General features: G+C 49.3%; 1 protein-coding gene across 3 annotated transcripts; it reads right to left on the minus strand.

Annotated features, from left to right (window-relative positions):
• Positions 1-6,243: 6,243 nt before the first annotated feature.
• GFI1 (growth factor independent 1 transcriptional repressor) lies at positions 6,244-16,437 on the minus strand. Of its 3 annotated transcripts, XM_042997881.1 has the most exons (8): positions 16,186-16,215; positions 14,646-14,709; positions 13,631-13,837; positions 13,123-13,305; positions 10,831-11,318; positions 10,589-10,726; positions 9,380-9,545; positions 6,244-7,079 (listed from the first exon to the last, which is right to left on the minus strand). In XM_042997881.1, the coding sequence occupies exons 3-8, from the start codon at positions 13,743-13,745 to the stop codon at positions 6,901-6,903; spliced, it is 1,269 nt and encodes a 422-aa protein (XP_042853815.1). In that variant the 5' UTR covers positions 13,746-13,837; positions 14,646-14,709; positions 16,186-16,215; the 3' UTR covers positions 6,244-6,900. The 3 variants fall into 3 exon arrangements, with proteins under 3 accessions (XP_042853815.1, XP_042853813.1, XP_042853812.1); XM_042997879.1 differs by lacking the exon at positions 14,646-14,709 and having other exon boundaries at positions 16,186-16,437; XM_042997878.1 differs by lacking the exon at positions 16,186-16,215 and having other exon boundaries at positions 14,646-15,562.
• Between the last annotated feature and the right edge of the window lie 870 nt (positions 16,438-17,307).

The raw sequence follows: 17,307 nt of genomic DNA on the forward strand, positions 1-17,307 counted from the left end.
CATACAAGCAGAAATTCTTACCAAATAGAAATTATTAACCCAATTTTTAAAAAGTTGTCTACCAAAACCTACCCAAAATAGCACACTAAATTGTGAAAAATTAAAAGCATTTCCCTGGAAGTCAGAAATAAAACAAGGATGCCTCTTATTCTGCCCCTGTTCAATGCAGCCTTGTCTACTGCAGCAAGTCAAGAAGAGTATGTTAGAAAGGCCAAACAAAGCTACAATTGTTTGCATATTTTATGACTGTCTTACATAGAAAATCTGAAATAATCTACAATAAACTAAAAAGAAGGTTCAGCAAAGTTACAGGATACAAGATCAATATACAAAAAAATAATAATTTTGTTCCCACACACCAGCAGCAGATAGTTAGGAAATGCAGTTTTAAAAAATAATTATAAGAGCAATGAACCAAAAAAAGAGGAAATTATGACAAAAATTAAATGTTATTAAAAGACAAAAGAAGACCTAAATGAATGAGTAATATACCTTCCTTATTTTTGGATAGGAAGAATCAATATCAAAAAGATTTCCATTCCCAATTAAATAATAAATATAGTACAAATAAAAAAATCCAACATAGTTTTTCACAAGCAAGAGCAAACAGCCAAAGATAGCCAAGCTATTCCTGATGAGAACAAAACAGGTCAGAGGGAAACCTTTCCTACTAGTTACTAAGAGTTTATTTTAGGTTTAATTAAGATACTATGGCTTTGGCATACAGATAGATAAAATGACCAATGGAACAAATTAGGAAGCCCAAAGACAGAACCATACAGAAATAGAAACTTGATATATGACAGAGGTGGCTTTATGTTTCAAGGGAAAAGGATGTAATCCGCAATAAATAATGTTGGAGTAATTGGTTATCTGTGTGGGCAAAAATTTTAGTTAGATTCTATTTCATATCATAACATATAAGTAGATTAAAAAGCTAATGTTATCAGAGAGGGAGACAAACCATAAGAGACTCTTAAATACAGAGAACAAACTGAGGGTTGCTGGAGGGGAGGGGGATGGGGAGGTGGGCTAAATGGATGATGGGCATTAAAGAGGGCATTTGTTGGGATGAACAGTGGGTGTCATGTGTAAGTGATGAATCACTAAATTCTATCCCTGAAATCATTATTACACTATATGTTAACTAATTTGAATTTAAATTTTAAAAATAAAGAAAAAAAGCTAATTTTATAAGTAAATATTTTAATGTTTTTAGAAAACATAGGGAATGAGCTTATGAACACCAATCAGGGAAGAATTTCTGAATTAGGATATAAAAAGCATAAAACACAAACCAAAGACTGATATATTTGAGTACATTAACACAAAAAACAAGCAAATCCTCCCTTCCACCAAAACAAAAAGGCAAGCTATAGACTGGGACATGTGGGCAACACATTTAACGGAACAATGACTATTTAGAATATATTTTAAAATATAAATTGATATAAAGCAAACAACCCAACCAAAAATGGACAAAGAACATGAAAAGTCATCTCACAGGAAAGGAAACCTGTCAGACCAATAAACTTATGAAAGGATGCTCAACCTCACTAAGAATCAGGAAATGCAAATTACAATAACACTTCACATCCATCCGATTGGCAAACATTTTTAAAGTCTGACAAGATCAACTGTTGGTAAGGTGCGGAGAAACAGGAATTTTCCTACACTGTTGGTGGGAATATAAATTGGTATAACCACTTTGGAGAGTAACTTGGTAATATCCATCATTTCCACTCTCCCAGGAATATACCCTAAAGAATCTCGCTCACAAGGAGATATGTGAAAGATTGTTTGCTTCAGAATTATCTGTTAAGAGAGAAAATTGGAAATAACTAAAACTCTCCCAACAGGAGAATACAAAAATAATCACCAAGTATTCATACAACAGAATTCTTTATGCAGCATTTAAAGAAATGAAGAATACTGCATGTACCAAATGGACAAATCTCAAAAATAAAATATAGAGAAAAAAAAAAAAGTAAGGTGCAGAAGGATACATACACTATGATACCATTTATATTAAGTTAAAACATGCTAAGTAGTATTACATATAGTTTATGGTAATATATATAAATAAAGGTATAAAAATAGTCATGGCAATGATATGTACCAACTTTGGTAAACTGGATGCCTCTGAGGAGAGAAGAAAGGGAATGGTGTTAAGGAGGAATATATTCCAGAGGATATTCAACCATGTCTGTAATATTTTATTTTAAAAATAAAACCCAAAGTAAATATGGCAGAATTATGTTTATTATATTATTTATAATTTCCCATATGTTAAAATGCTTTATTTAGGGGCGCCTGGGTGGCTCAGTCAGTTAAGCGTCCGACTTCAGCTCAGGTCATGATCTCACGGTCCGTGAGTTCAAGCCCCGCGTCAGGCTCTGTGCTGACAGCTCGGAGCCTGGATCCTGTTTCAGATTCTGTGTCTCCCTCTCTCTCTGCCCCTCCCCTGTTCACGCTCTTTCTCTCTCTGTCTCAAAAATAAATAAATGTTAAAAAAAAAATTTTTTTAATGCTTATTTAAAAAGTGAATAACTTTGGGGTGCCTGGTGGCTCAGTCAGTTAAGTGCTCCACTTTGGCTCAGGTCATGATCTCATGGCTTGTGAGTTCCTGCCCCGCATCGGGCTCTGTGCTGACAGTTCAGAGCCTGGAATCCGCTTTGGATTCTGTGTCTCCCTCTCTCTCTGCCCCTCCCCCGTTCATGCTCTGTCTCTCTCTGTCCCAAAAATAAATAAAAATAAATAAACATTAAAAAAATTAAAAAGTGAATAACTTCAAAGTAAAACTTCAGGATCTTAATTACTGATGAAATCCTGATAAATACTAAAATTTCAATAAAACTTAACCATAAAAATTGTCAAAATTCTCATTGTAAAATATAAATATTTCAGTTTTATATGTCCATATTACAAGTAAATATGAGCTATCTAGACATAAATTGTAAATTCCCCTGATCACAGGGTTAAAAATATAAAAATATAAATATACACACACGTGGGTAAAGATTGGAAAGCAACACTGAAAATAAACTACGCATAACCTTCCAAGCTAGAAGGGTTTGGGGTGACACTTAACTTTTTTATTAAAAAGTTTTTTAATTTAACAAATGGAATGTTGCTAAAATAAAACCTTTTTAAAAAAACTTTTTACTGTAAAAATAATATAGCAGCAGAGATTTAAACAAATAGTTCTCTAGAAGTGTACAGTACAAAGTCACATCCTTTTAGGCCTTCCTCTAAATTCTTTTCTTTCTGTTAAACGACCAGGTTATAAAACAGGCACACAACAAAATGATGTGGGTCAAATCACTATTGCCACCCAATTTTCAAGGGCAATGGCAGTCAAGAATTCGTCTGGGAGAGATACTTTGCTATGCCTTTAATTAAGGTGGGGCTTTTAAAACTCAATTGTTCCATTCGTGTCTCAAATCAATCAGATGAAATTCACCTTTTAGGTGGCCTGAATCCTGATAGCTAGGCACACTTGATAGGTAATTTAATCATCTCTGGTGTAGACGAACGCAACCTGAAATTCGCTAGTGAAAGAGTTGGTCTTCTCTGAGATAGCTGTGCTTTTCCACTTTTATGCAAGAGCTGAGCTTCACCAACTGGCTAGCTGGAGGCGTTATTAAAAATTTAGTGAAAGAAACAAAGGTGTGCTCTGGTGTCTCTTGTTACCCTTTCTACTGTTACTCCAGCAGACAAAAGGCATAGAGCCTGCCTCATGAATAATGTGACATGGAATATTCACAATCTATTTTTAATGGAGGCAAGTAATAACATTAAGAGAGATATTTGCAATCTTCAAATTTCACACAGTAACAGGCGCAGTAATTTGTTTTGATTCTGAACTGAGGATATCAAGATATATTTTTTTCTTAAAAAGGCGTACTGTTAACATCAAAATTACAACTTCTCATTTATAGCAAAAACAAGGATTATGAAAATGGCCCCAGAGTTCTAAATGTCATCAGAGAAGGACAGGACAGATAACTAGATTTCAATCAGTCTACTTACCTCTTGACGCCAACTTCTTTACTTTTCAAACCAGTTGGAAATAATCAACCAGTATGCACAGTGAATTCTGTGCGAAGGACATTTTGTGATCTTTATTCCCTGGGAGTTTTGTTTCCCAGGACACTAGGAAGAGGTTTCTGGATGCTGTAACTGTTCAACCATCAGTTCTGGAAAATTATCTTCAACTGCATTATAAACAAATGTAAATTTTGAATGAGAGTAAACTGACATGGAAAGACATGGTGTTGAAAACCAACCAAGCACAGCCAAGGACTGAGATTTAGAGAGACTGGAGAAAAGCAGTCTTGCCCCCTTACCCACCAACTCAGAGAGTGTCCTATGTGTTCAATTGTTTTCCTAAAGTTTCAAGCAATTTATCTTTCCATTGTGCTCTAGAAAGCAGAGCTGGTCAGAGTTAAGCAGAATTTTATTTTCTCTGCTTATTTACCTACTACCTCAGCAAATACCTACTGATCTCCTATTGGTGTGACAGGCACTGTTCTGGGAGCTGAAGATTCAGCAGTGACAAAATAAATAAAGCTCCATAGGACACTGTGCTCACTGCTGTACCCCCACCACCTAGAACAGTGCCAGGCACATACTAGGCTCTCAATCAGTATGTGTGAAATTGATTTGAATCGAAATGCACAATCTACTGGTGGTCACCACAGGCCATGCATACCTTGGCTGAGAGATGTTAGAATGAGCACAGGTAGTTGGAATTTAGGCCAGGACCTTATTCTAGTTTCATTTTGTTAAGGACTGATTCATGCAAGAAATTCCCACAGGTGGGATAGAGCCAGAAATAATTCAAATTCCAATTTTACTACCTCTCCCCTGATGCATCTTTATATTTAGACTTGCAGTAGGTGAGGCAACTAACCAATATCACACACTTTCTATCCCCTCCAGTCTCCACAGAATCAAAGCAGTCAGGGTTGGATTAGGATGACAGAACCATATCCCCATTTTATGGTCAAGGAAACTGGAATCAGGAAGGCCAAAGGAGTTGCCTACGTCACACAGCATGTTGGTGACAGAGCTGTGACTAAGACTCAATTTCTGGACCCAAGGCCTGTGATTTCTTTATTCATATGGGAGCCTTCTGACCTATAAACAAAACAAAACACAAAAAACAAACAAACAAAAACAACCCTGAGGTCCTCAGAAGGATCTATGTACATGGGGACCATCAGGGACTCTCTAAGACAAGAGCTTAGTTTTGTATACCTAGTTTTTCTGTTAAGAAAGAAGGATTTTTGAGGTATAGAAAGGAAAAGCATATGAAAATCAGAGCAATTGGATCTTACTCTCTTCTGGATATTGGCTCGTCTGCTTTACTTTTAATACCTCACTATAGCTTCTTGAGGACCAACTCCCACTATGGACTAAAACAAGTCTTTTCCAAATTCCCTACCTAAATGAAAAGCCATAGGTAAGAGTCTCAATACTTTATTAACTTAAAACATCACTCTAATAAATATGTATTAACAAACAAAATGCACTCCAGAAGATCTAAAAATATTTACAAACCTCATCAACGTAAAAATACCACTTTGTGTCCTTCTAGTACACACGGAAGATCACTTCACATGCCTGCTAGCTTAGACATCTTAAAAATATCAGTGTAACAATCAAAAACTGAATATACACACAAATCTTGGAAGTATCTGTTCAGCCTTTTTTGTTTGTTTATGCTTGATAAAATCCAAATGTGTCAGAAAAGAAGGTTCAAGATTCTATTTGTCTTCTCCGAATTCCTTTGGAGGGAAAAATCAGACCCAGCCACTCGGAGGTGCAACTGTTAGCTTTTGAAGGGCAGGGGCAAGGACCATACCTTTAATCTCTGGCTCCCTGATACCTAGGCCTGCAGCCTGTGGTCAATAAACACTTGCTGAGTGAACAGATGGTTTGTTGTCCAGAGGTGCTGCTCTGATGAAGTCTTCACAAGCCTCCTGCAGGAAGGACTCTCCTCTCCTCTCACCACCAAGTGATTTTTTTTCTTCTGCTCCCTCTTGAAACAGGCTGGGGGCGCCTGGGTGGCTCGGTCGGTTGGGCGGCCGACTTTGGCTCAGGTCATGATTTCGCGGTCCGTGAGTTCGAGCCCCGCGTCGGGCTCTGTGTTGACAGCTCAGAGCCTGGAACCTGTTTCAGATTCTGTGTCTCCCTCTCTCTGACCCTCCCCCGATCATGCTCAGTCTCTGTCTCGGGAATAGATTAATGTTAAAAAAAAAAAATTAAAAAAAAATGAAACAGGCTGGACAGCGTATTTTGCCATTTCAAAAGTATGAAACTCCTTCCCCAAATCAGTTTCTGAACCATTCTTCAAGTGGGAGAATTGATTCTTCCAAGATTTACAGGCAGCACCCAATAGAAAGGGGTTAACAGACTCCCCAGAAAGAAAAAAAAAGTAACACTCATTTTTCATTCTAGATAAAAACATTAGCACGTGTCAACCTTGTAAATGGTGATTCCTCCTCTTCCACACAAGTATCTGGGGTAGGTCAGGAGGAGGGAAGAAACCTGAAGGGTTTTCCTGTCTGTGGAGCAGGGCTGGGAATGAGAACTGCAGAGCCCAGGATTTTATCTGAGCCCCTCTTGACTTTTGAGTCTTCCTTCCGGTGTGGGGGACCCTATTCGGCATGTTCACAGCCCAGTAAGTTACTTGGTTCCCGCTCTGGGCTGAACTTTGTAAAGGTAATTTATACCCTCTTGCAGTTCCAGGAAGTAAGGTGGAGGGGCTCACCCTGCTGGGATCTTCGGACTGGCTCCAAGGGCCTGAAATGTCGGAAGTGAATGATAGCAAGTGGGGAGGCTGCCCTCCGTAGTGTTGTGTAATTGCTTGCTGCTTGCAGCCAGCCAGGGCCCTCATTTGAGGCCATGCTGTGTCTCCCGGTGCCGCCTGAGGTCCACCTTCCTCTGGAAGCCCTTCCCACAAAGGTCACAGCCAAAGGGTTTGAAGCCTGTGTGCTTGCGGCTGTGGGTGATGAGGTTGGAGCTCTGGCTGAATGCCTTCCCACACACCTGGCATTTGTGGGGCTTCTCACCTGCAGGGATGGAGGAGGGGAGGAAAGGAAGTATGAGTCTATGATAAAGCTAGAGGGGACTCACTGTGACCCACATGCTCTTAGCAGCAGCTGGCTGCAACGCAGTCTGAGGCCTTTAAGTGACTTGGAGGGTGACGTGTTGCAACTCAAGTCCTGGGAAGTCATGGGTGCACCAGGTGAAAGGGAGACTTTCTGAGTGGGGGTTCCCAGCAAAAGGCCTCAAACCGTTTCCTGCTAAACGGAAACAGAGCAAAGGCCACGTGCCCAGACTCACAGCTGAATCCACCCTGGCAAGGCACCCCTGACTTTAGAAGCAGAGAGCTCCCAGAGCAGATGTTCGATGTGGGGGTGGGGGCCTGTCCTTCAAACCATGTGACTCTGTTCTTATTCAGAGGAAGTTTTCAAATCTGAGTTTCCAAGTGGGCGTTGGTTTGTGTGGACCAGTGAGCCTGTCTTCTTTCTTGCTCTTGAAGGACAATAGAATGTATGTGAAGCACAGACATTTCTCAAAGTCGTATTTTTAAAATCCACATTTGGGTCACGAAGTATTTCTCAAGATGGCTGATCCTTCTATCTTGATTTTACTTTCTTTTTATAAGGATTCTTTATATCCTAGCAAATCTTCACCACAGATTAATAAATAACAAATAAAAAATGTTTGGTCTTTCCCCCCAAACCATGTGCTGTTTAACATTTGGGTAAATGGCATGCATTTTCACATAGCTTCAGCATGGCATTATAGTCAGGGCTTGGTCTTGGAAAAGTGCAACAATAGATGAAGTTTGTTTTTGAGGAGACTTCTATCCCTCTTGCTGTGCCCCTTTCTGTCTTCATGGTTCAGATTTCCTTGATAAGGAAGCACCCATCAAAACTTACCCTATCCCTTTAGGGTCAAACAAATCTGAGAAACAAATTCTAGCTAAGATGTAAATGTTTGATAAGGACTTAATGTTTCATTCAGTCAAGATACTAGTTGCATTTTGGTAAGTGTTTTAAATACTTTTACTCAAAAGGAGTGAGTTACATGGAAATTTCAGACAAGGGATCACGATTAAAATAGGATATTTTTCTGGGTTTTCTGATGGGGGCATCTACACTGCCCAAACATATTTATAAACATCAATGGTCGGTGTTTGGAACACACTGGAATTTGTTTTAAATCAGTATTCATATTCTAGAATAGAACAGCCAGAATTCTGGGTCCCTTGTAAGTGTATTATTTACTATTAAAGAGACTGCACCTGGCATTAAAACTGCCACCTATACACAATCAAAATGTTGCAGAAAGAGTCCAAGATTGGAAGCCAGAGCATTCCATGGCCTCAAGATTTACTCTTAGCCTGGCCTGTGCTAAATCATTGCATCACCCTGAGTTTCAGGATGGCAAGACTACTTTATGGGGTGGCAGTAAGGATCAAAAGAAGGGCTAGATTTGAAAGCAATTTGTAAATAACAAAGTATTATAATAGGTAAAGAATTATCATTGTTATGGCATGAACTTGCTGAAATTTTGAAAAGAGCAATAAGTAAATAGAAGTTTTCTACATCTACCAACCTTCATGACTCTGAAAATACAGTAAACAGTGGTCAAGATAATAGATATTTGAAATCAGGCAGACCTGAATTTAAGTCCTGGCCCTGCCACTTGCTATTGGGGCCCTGGACAGGTTACCTAATCTTTCTGTGCCTCACTTTCCTCATCTCTAAAATGGAGATATGGAATAGTCTCTACCTCCCAGAGTTTTTGTGAGTATAAAATGAGACGATGCATTTAAAAAGTGCTTAGCAGACAGCTCAGTAATATTTACCATTGTTTTTTCCCTCCTCAATCAGGATAAGCTCTTAGATTGAAAAAAAAAAAAAAAAAATGCAGCCAAAAGGCCACACATAAGTCCCTCCCCTAAAAGGCTGGGTGGGAGCTCTGCAGAAAGTCCTCAATCTCTGGAGCTTCACATCTTACCCTGCTCTGAGCAGTTGGAGCAGCAGTTAAACTGCTGGAGGAAAATAGTCTTTGCAAGGATAAAGAGCCTGAGGCTGATCAGTTTAGTGGTTCTTCGGATGCAACCCCAAATCAAGGCCCCTTTGGGGGAGAACGTTGTTTGTAAACAAACTTAAGAGAATCTGCCTGCTTGTTTTCTTGCATACACTGCAGTGATTAACTGCAGTCAATCTGGAAGGTACCGCTCATTCTGCAGCCAGAATATCACAGGAAAGGTGAATTGTATTGGTGGGAAGAACAATGCTCCCCCACTCCAGCCCTCACCAGGTGTTTTTCTACAAGCTAAGGGCCTTCAGCTTACCAGTGTGAATGAAGGTGTGTTTCTTCATGTCTGACTTTTGGTGGAACCTCTTGCCACAGTACTGACAAGGGTAGGGCCGGGTGTCTGAATGGATAAGCAAGTGTGTGGACAGCGTAGATGACCTCTTGAAGCTCTTGCCACAGATCTTACAGTCAAAGCTTCGTTCCTGTGGATAGAAAAATGTGGCATTCCTACTGCAGGCATCTAGGCTGCCATCCTCCTCACCACTAACCCAACCATAAAGTCCCCAGAGCCAGGGCTCTCCTTTTCTTCGGGCTCCCCTTCCACTTAGCCTGCCCCATCATTCTCTCTCCCCGGATTGATTTCCAATCTCTACCTCCTCCACCCCAACCTCTTCCCCTTTAACACTTTTTCTACCCACTTTTCACCCACAACCCTCCACACCCCATGGCAAAAATGTATCCCCACCCTGCTTTTTTGACACCCATTTACAAACACTTCTCCACCCTCCTCAACAGGAGGCTTAGACCTCAGTCAGTTGAGACCACTGCCCCCTCTGGCCAATGTTGAGAGAGATGGAAGAATACTGCTCTTTAGTAAGTCTGTAGGTGAGCATTCTCTTGTCATAGTTACTTGTATACTTAATTGCTTATCTACTCTCTGTCACTGAGCTAAGCTGAAAAATTCTGTGGGGGCATCCTGTCTGGGACCTGATGTGTTACAGGATTCTCACGTGCCTAGCAACTGGAAGTTGGACAACAAATATTAATAAAGGAATGAATGAAAGAACAGCAGGAAAAATATGCTGCTGGATACTCTAAATGAGCTGACATCCCTTTTTTTCATTTGGGAGGGATCAATGCTGATTAAGTGACAACCATTTGGTGATAAGAAGCGAGGCAAAAAACAAACAAACAAACAAAACCCAGAGCTAATAAATCTGATATATCCGCAGCAAGAGTGCATACAAACCCTCCTCAAACCCAAAGTAATGATCAGGATCACCCTCTGGAGGCTTACAATGATGTGACACCAAACTCCAGGGCTGCCTGGAAGCCTGAGCCGGCCACCTTTCCCTACACACCTACATCCGGGCAGAGTGCCTCGGTGGAGGAGACTGAGGGCAGTCCGGGGACGTCCAAGGGAAAAGATGCCAAGCGGAGAGTGGCCGGTACTGCACTGAGAAGCGGAACATCCCCGAAAGTGAACCTGAGCAGGGCCGCGCGCGGCCTCGCGCCCCGCGCTTACCTGCGAGTGCACGGCTTTGTGCTGCTCCAGGCTCACCGCGTGCCCGAAGGTCTTGCCGCACATCTCGCACGCAAAGGGTCTCGTGCCGCTGTGGGACCTGCGCACGTGCACCTCGAGCCCGTGCGGCGTGGAGAACACCTGAGGCGGGTGGGGCCGGGGAGAAGGCCGCTGAGAGGGGCCGAGGGGCGCGGGCCAGGGGCGGGGGCGTGGGGCCAACTAAGCCAAGCGCGCGGGAGCCTCACCTTGCTGCACTTGATGCACTTGTAGGAGTCGCCGCCCAGCAGCAAGCGGGTGCACAGCAGCTCCGACTCCACCTTGACGCCGGCGCCCTTGTCCGCGTGCAGCCCGTGGCCGCGCTCAGAGTACAGCCCGCCGGCCGCCGCCGTCGGCCGCTCGTACAGCCCTGCCGCCGGGGGCCCGAAGTCGCCGTAGAGCCCCAGGCCTGCGCCGCCGGCAGCGCCACCTCCTGCGCTGCCTCCCCCGGGCGCCCCGGCCCCTGCGCCGCCCGCAGCCCGCTCCGGGCCGTAGAGCGCCGCGGGGTGGCCTGGCTCCGGGGCGCGCTCGCAGAAGAGGCCCAGGCCTGCGCCGCGCTCCAGGGCCGCGCACGGCCGGTAACTGTGCACCAAGTGCCGCAGGTCAGAACCCGCTAGGCCGCTCCACGAGTATGGCTTGAAGGGCAGGGGGAAGGGTTGGGCTTCGTCCAGCGACGGGCACACCGACTTCTCTGAGGCTGTGGAGGCACAAGGGGGCGTCCGGTCAGGCTTCAGACGGCGGGGCGGAGGCCGCCCAGCGGCATCTGCCAGCTGCCCAGCACTGGTGGAGTACTCCGTGCGCCAGGCGCCGCGGTAGGTGCCCTGACGCCCCCAGAGTAAAACGCGGACCGGGTCTCTGGGACCTCGAGGATCACTACAGGCGGCAGGGCAGCAAACGGATAATTAAAATGGCATCGGTCGAGGAGATGGGTAAATTTAGTGCCAGGGCAGCGGAAACGCACGACGTTAGGAGGGTCTTTTCTGGTGGGACCGGAGCAACTCGCGGTGCCACGAAAACAAGCGCGCCACGCCGTCTGCGCTGATAACTACTCTGAGCTGAGCTGAGCTGAGCAGAAGAAGGCGGCCCCCCTTAGGGCCCGACAGCGCTCCTGCGCAGACTGCCCAGCGCCCAGCGCCAGCACTCTCCCGGCCCCTACAGATTCCCACTCGTCTTTTTTCTTTCCGGGATCGATAAGGAAGGAGGGAGAGGACAAACAAAATGCAGCCCGGCCTACCGAAGACATCTGTCTGGGAAAAAAACGGGGAAGTATTAACATTCCTAACAGTTCCTTCAATACCCAGTGCAAGTTGCAAAGGGACAGCGGGAGAAGGTTTGGAGCTTGAACTGCCTGCCACAATACTCCCCATTCTCATTCTTGTCATTGCTTGATGGTGAAAAAACTCCACATTTCTCAGAGAAGAATTGACAAGGTTTAGCCACCATCTGCCAGTGCCATAGCTTTCCCACATTCGAGGCCTCTGTGCCGCTGCCCAACGTGAATTCTGCTAAAACCAGACACCCAACGTATCCTTTCCCTATTTGCATACGGATTTACAAATCTGTTCCCACACTGCACACTCCAGGCTAGCGGCTTTAATGAGAGGATGCACCCCAAGATTCCCGCGGAGAGGTTGCGGCAGCATCCCGTCTTGGAGGGCGGTGTCCTGCACAGCCATGAAGAATCATCGGGTTGCAGGCTCCCAGACACATTCGCTGCAGCCATGGCTTTAACCAGGTCAACGCACTGAGGAATGGGGTTGGGACTATCTTTTAAAACTAGTAAAGGCAATCTGGAAATAACAGGCACTTGGCAGAATGCAGCTAATGTGTTCTCCTTCCCTGATCAGAACCCACGACTCGCTCCCACCCAAAGTGCACAAAACTTTGCGCAAAACTCCATTGCTGTCTGGAAATGTAGCCAACCGACTGGTCTCTAAGGCTGGGCCGGCCAACCTCGCCGAACGAAAAATCAAACAGGCCCCCAATCCGCGCCTGCAAAAACTCAGAGGAGGGCAGAGATTTTCGTCCCGACCCGTCCCTCCCGCTTAGCGCCCAGCTCTGCCAGGCCCGATGCTTGCGGGAGCCAGAGGAATTTTTAAAGACTGCCCAGGTTTCCGTTTGAGACTCCAGCGTCTGGATTTGGGGATCCTAGCTCTTTCTAAGCAGTCAACTGATCAGAAAACGAAATGTCGAGGTTGCTGCCTGTCGAGACGACTCATTTATTTTCTCTCACCCACCATCTCCGCCAAACGAACGTTAGAGATTAACAACCCGGGTCCCGCCGCCTCGGATCCAAGCAACAGACCCCGCAAACAGGCTGACGCAGTCCCAGAAAAGCCAGATGCCTCCCCTACGGGCTCCTTACCCCACGAACAAGCGCTCTCCTGTCGGAAAGACCCTCCGCCATCCATTTAGCATCTCTGAACCCAAAGCTGAGTTAGTTTACTTTTCACCGTGGGAACCCTGCTGCTCCGGCCCCAGAGCTCCCAACCGGCTCCTACCTGGAGACACAGAGGGCGACGGAGGCCTCCAGAAATCCTCAAACTCTGAGCTCCGGTCGCAGACGCTGCCCTCACAGCTGCCCGGAGATGCGGAGGCTCTGTCAGGGGCCTCAGTCATCTGTGAGTCGGGGGACAAACGACCCCGGGGCTCTGTCTTCGCCCCTCCCGCGCTCGAGGTGCTGTCTGCGGAGAGGAGGCAGGATAGGAGCTCAGGCTGAGCCCTGAATAGGGCCAATGGTTCTGAAGTGGCGCCTCCCCAACCCGTGGCACCCGGGCGTCCTCTTTTTTTCCCAGACCTGGCCGGGAACCCTTCCGGATCCGAGGACCGGAGCAAAGAGGCCGTGGCACCTAGGCGACGAGGCCGGAAGGGACCCGGACGGTTGGAAACAAAAAAGGCAGCAAAGGAGGCTTCAGGGTCGCCCTTCCCGGCTCCTTTGGGGATGGTGTGTCAGGGCGCACAATCTACGTCCCTGGGAGCAGCCCCTCCCGGTCCGCGCGCGCCCCGCACCTGCTCCGCCTGGCGCCAGTACGTTCTCCAGGCGGAGGGAATAGTCGGGTCCCGGGGAGCGCGGCTGGTGGTAACTGTGAGCCTTCTTGCTCTTGACAAGGAACGAACGCGGCATGGTGGTCCGGCGCGCTCCCCACTCCGCTGCCTGGAGCCGCCGTCAGCCCACTGTTACTTCGAGTTCTTGCTCTGCCCCAGTCAGGCGGAGACCTGCGAAAGGAGAAGAACCCGGTGGAAACGCGGGTCCGCACGCTCCTGGGCCGGGGACTGGGGAGCCGGGTGGAAAGAGAGCTTCAGCCGGGGAGGAGCGAGGGAGGCCTGCGGGAGGAGGGGCTTGGCCCCGCTGCGCCGCGCTCACCAGGTGGCACTCGGACAGGTGGCGCGAGCCCGCCGCCGCCGCCACAGCTCAGCGGTAAAACCCGTCCCGGGGCTGAGGCTCAGGCCTCTTCCTTCTGTTCGGCCCACACCCCTTGGCCCCTCCCCTTTCCTAGCAAAACTCGCTCCGTCAAACTCTCCGGAGAGCCGATGTCCCCAACTGGCCAGTTACCCCAACTCGACCACTCATTTGCCTGCCTGGCCTAGTTTTCGGGCTGGGGAGTAGAGCAGCGACGGGCTGATCACTCCAGGGCCGAGGAATCGGGGACCAGGAAGGGGCTACAAGCCAAGCACTCCAAGAACCCGCTACAAACCGGAGGCGGGTGGTGGGAGAGGAGGGGCGCACTAGGCTGGCCGAGCAGAGGTTGGGAGAGAGCAGCAGAGGGGCTGAGAGCAGCAGAGGCTGGAGAAGGAAGGCTGAAGAGAAGAGGAACAGGAAGGTGGCGGGAGGGGAGATGGCAGAGGACTGACCCCGGCCCCGGGTGGAACTCGCATACCCGTGATCTCCCTCGCTCCTCACTCGTGCCTCAAGCGAGAAAAAGGTTGGCCTGGAGACCCGAGTGCGGCGGGGGCAAGCAGGGTCTGGGGCGAGACCTAACCTCGGAAACCAAGTCCTGGGAAAAGCATTTTTCGTTCTGCTCACCGAAAACCTTGCCTAGGGGAAGTCGGGCCCGACTTGTGCGCGATGGCTGTGAACTGCCCGGCGTCTGTAGTCCGCGGAGAAACAACAGATTATACAACGCGGAGAGTGCAGGGTGCGCTGCCACGGCCAGTGCGCGGGGTCCAGGCGCGGGCCTGGGAGGGAGCTAGCTGCCCGCCGCGCCGCTCTCATTAACCCCCAATCAGTTCACCTAATCCCGGGGTCGAAACCTGAGCCCGGCGGTGAGGCGGGGCAGAGCCTCCAGCTCCGCTTGGGGCTGCTCGGGGGCGGAACCAGGCAGGCAAGGAGGTCTAGAGAACTCGAAATTTGCCTTCCTCTCGGAGTGAAGGCGATGGGCGCCGCGTTCACCTGGGAGCTGCAGGCTCTTGGGGGTACAGCAGCTCTCCATGGTCTAGGCTAGTTCAGTAACAAGGGTGCTGGCGGACCACAGGCGGGGACAAGGATCTCGTCCTTGGCCTTCGCGCGTCTTAGGCTGCCAGACTAGGAGCTACGCGGCTCTCAGAGCAGGATGCAGGACAATAAGACTACCTGTTGGCGCTCCGAGCTGAAAACGAGTTCTCAGGGACTCGTTCCCTAGAGGGCATCCCACGTCCCACTGTGGAGTGGGGACAGGCTTGGGAGAAGAGTCGTCTGGGACGTCTATCGGAATCCCAAGGGACCTTTCCGGAGTCCTAAGAGCCAGAAGGCCCCTGGGAGTGAGGGTGCCACCCGCCACGGTCTGAGTCCACCCCTAGGATCGGGACTTCAGGAGGCTTGGGGGTGCTGGGGCTGCCCTAGGGCGCAGTCCTGCCACCACAGTTTTCCCTGGGCCTCTGCGTGAGCCGCCACTTCGGCCTTATAGACACCACAAACGCAAAAACGAATTCCTTAGGCAGCCATGAAACTCAGAGGTAAAGGAAAAATGGGGCGAAACGGTCTTGAGGGCCCTGCTGAGGCTTGGGTCTGCGTCGGCGCGAGGTCGGTCGGAGGAGGTGGGGAGGCAGGCGGAATTGTCAGCGCGGGCGCAGAGCTTGCGCCGGCTGGGACCGCGCGGGATGAGGCGAGCACAGAGGCGGCCTCTCCACCCAGGCGGAGCCCCGCTCCTCTCTCGCATGCCGGGTTGGCCCTACCCGACCCTGGGAGAGTGGAGTGGGTTGGGTAGTAGGGACGAGGGCTGAGCGCGTGGGAAGGCGACCTCGCGCAGCAGCTGGCGGCGGGAGGGCGGGGCGGCCCCCTGAGCGCACGCGGGCCAGGGCCTCTCTTCACCGTCTGGGCCTGGGAAGGCGGGAGTGGAGGCACGGAGGGGCAGCCTCCTGATCGCAGTTGCCACCGCCTCCCCACCAGATGTTTCCTTCCCGGATGAATCCTGCTCCCCTGCGCCAAATCCCCTGCGGATAGGGTTCTCGGGGCTCCCGCACAGTGGCCAGCTGCAGGCGGGAACCCGGCAGCGCCCTCTGGTCGCCCCCGCAGTGGCGGTGCCGCGTTAGTCCCCGCGGCCGCCCCCACCAGGGGGGCAGGCGCAGAACTGGCGCAGCGGACCTACCTGCGGGGTCAGGGCACCGGCACTGCGCTCCGAGTTTTCAAACTGAGTTGCTTTCGGGAGAGACTGCGTTGTCTCTCTCTCTCTCTCTTTTTTTAATCTCCTTCCGAGCTCAGCCCCCAAAACCACAAGCTTCACTTCCTGAGCGTTAAGGAGTAGCTCTCTTAGTCCTCTCAGACCTGCCCCCCAACCCTCAGTCTGGGCGCGCTCCTTTGCGCAAGGGGCTAGGAGGCGGACCCGGGGCCTGGCCTTTCCAGCCGCCCTCCCAGGAGGTCCTCAGCGTTTTTGCTCTGTGGGGCTGCGGAGGATGGGGAGGCCCGGAGAGCCCAACACCCAGGCACTAGAAATGATTCAAAAGAAAATGAACCATTATTGGCTCTCGGGAGACTTCCGCAGCGAGAAGAAGTCACAGATTCAGGACACAGATTGAGTGGAGCGCCGGGGAGTGGGAGCGCCTAGCTCCAACGAGGCCTCCCCGCCCCTCTGCCCCGGGACACCTCCACCCCCACCCCGCCGCCTATTTGGGCTGGCCACCCCCGGGTTGAGGCCGTGAATCACCGGCCGACGCTGCCGCCGGCCTGGAGCCCGGCGAGTGGCCGCGGCGTCCGCAGAGCGAAACCTGCCCCTCTGCCCCGAAATAGCTTGTTGTGGAAACACTTCGGGATAAATACGCCCAACGAAGCTGAAAATACCTTGACACCCAATCCGAGAGGTTTGCTCATTTCCCTTCGGATTTAGGTAATGGTTAAATTTGGAAAAGGTGGGCGAGCGTCGAGCCCCCGGCGGAGAGGGCGCTGGCGGCGCGTCCCGCGGGCGCCCGGCTAGGCTGGCGGGCGCGCCCTCCCCACGCATGCTTCCCCACGCTCTGCCCGGTACCCTCCGCCCGCGGCTAATTTCCGGTGGTCGGAGCTGCGAAATTAAAGACTGCGCGGGAGGGAGCGCGCGGGGGCAGCGGCGGAGGCGGCGACGGCGGCGGCTCGGCTGACCCCGCCCCGCCCCGGCCCGCCAGGGAGAGCCGCACGTCGGGCACCTGGTCCTGAGAAGAGCAATACAGCGCCATAAAAGCGCCACCCCGATGAGTATGGAAAAAGTAAATCTTCACTCGGATTGTGTTTTCCTTGAGGG

Source organism: Panthera tigris, chromosome C1 (genome assembly GCF_018350195.1).
Source record: "Panthera tigris isolate Pti1 chromosome C1, P.tigris_Pti1_mat1.1, whole genome shotgun sequence".
NCBI classification, from domain to species: domain Eukaryota; kingdom Metazoa; phylum Chordata; class Mammalia; order Carnivora; family Felidae; genus Panthera; species Panthera tigris.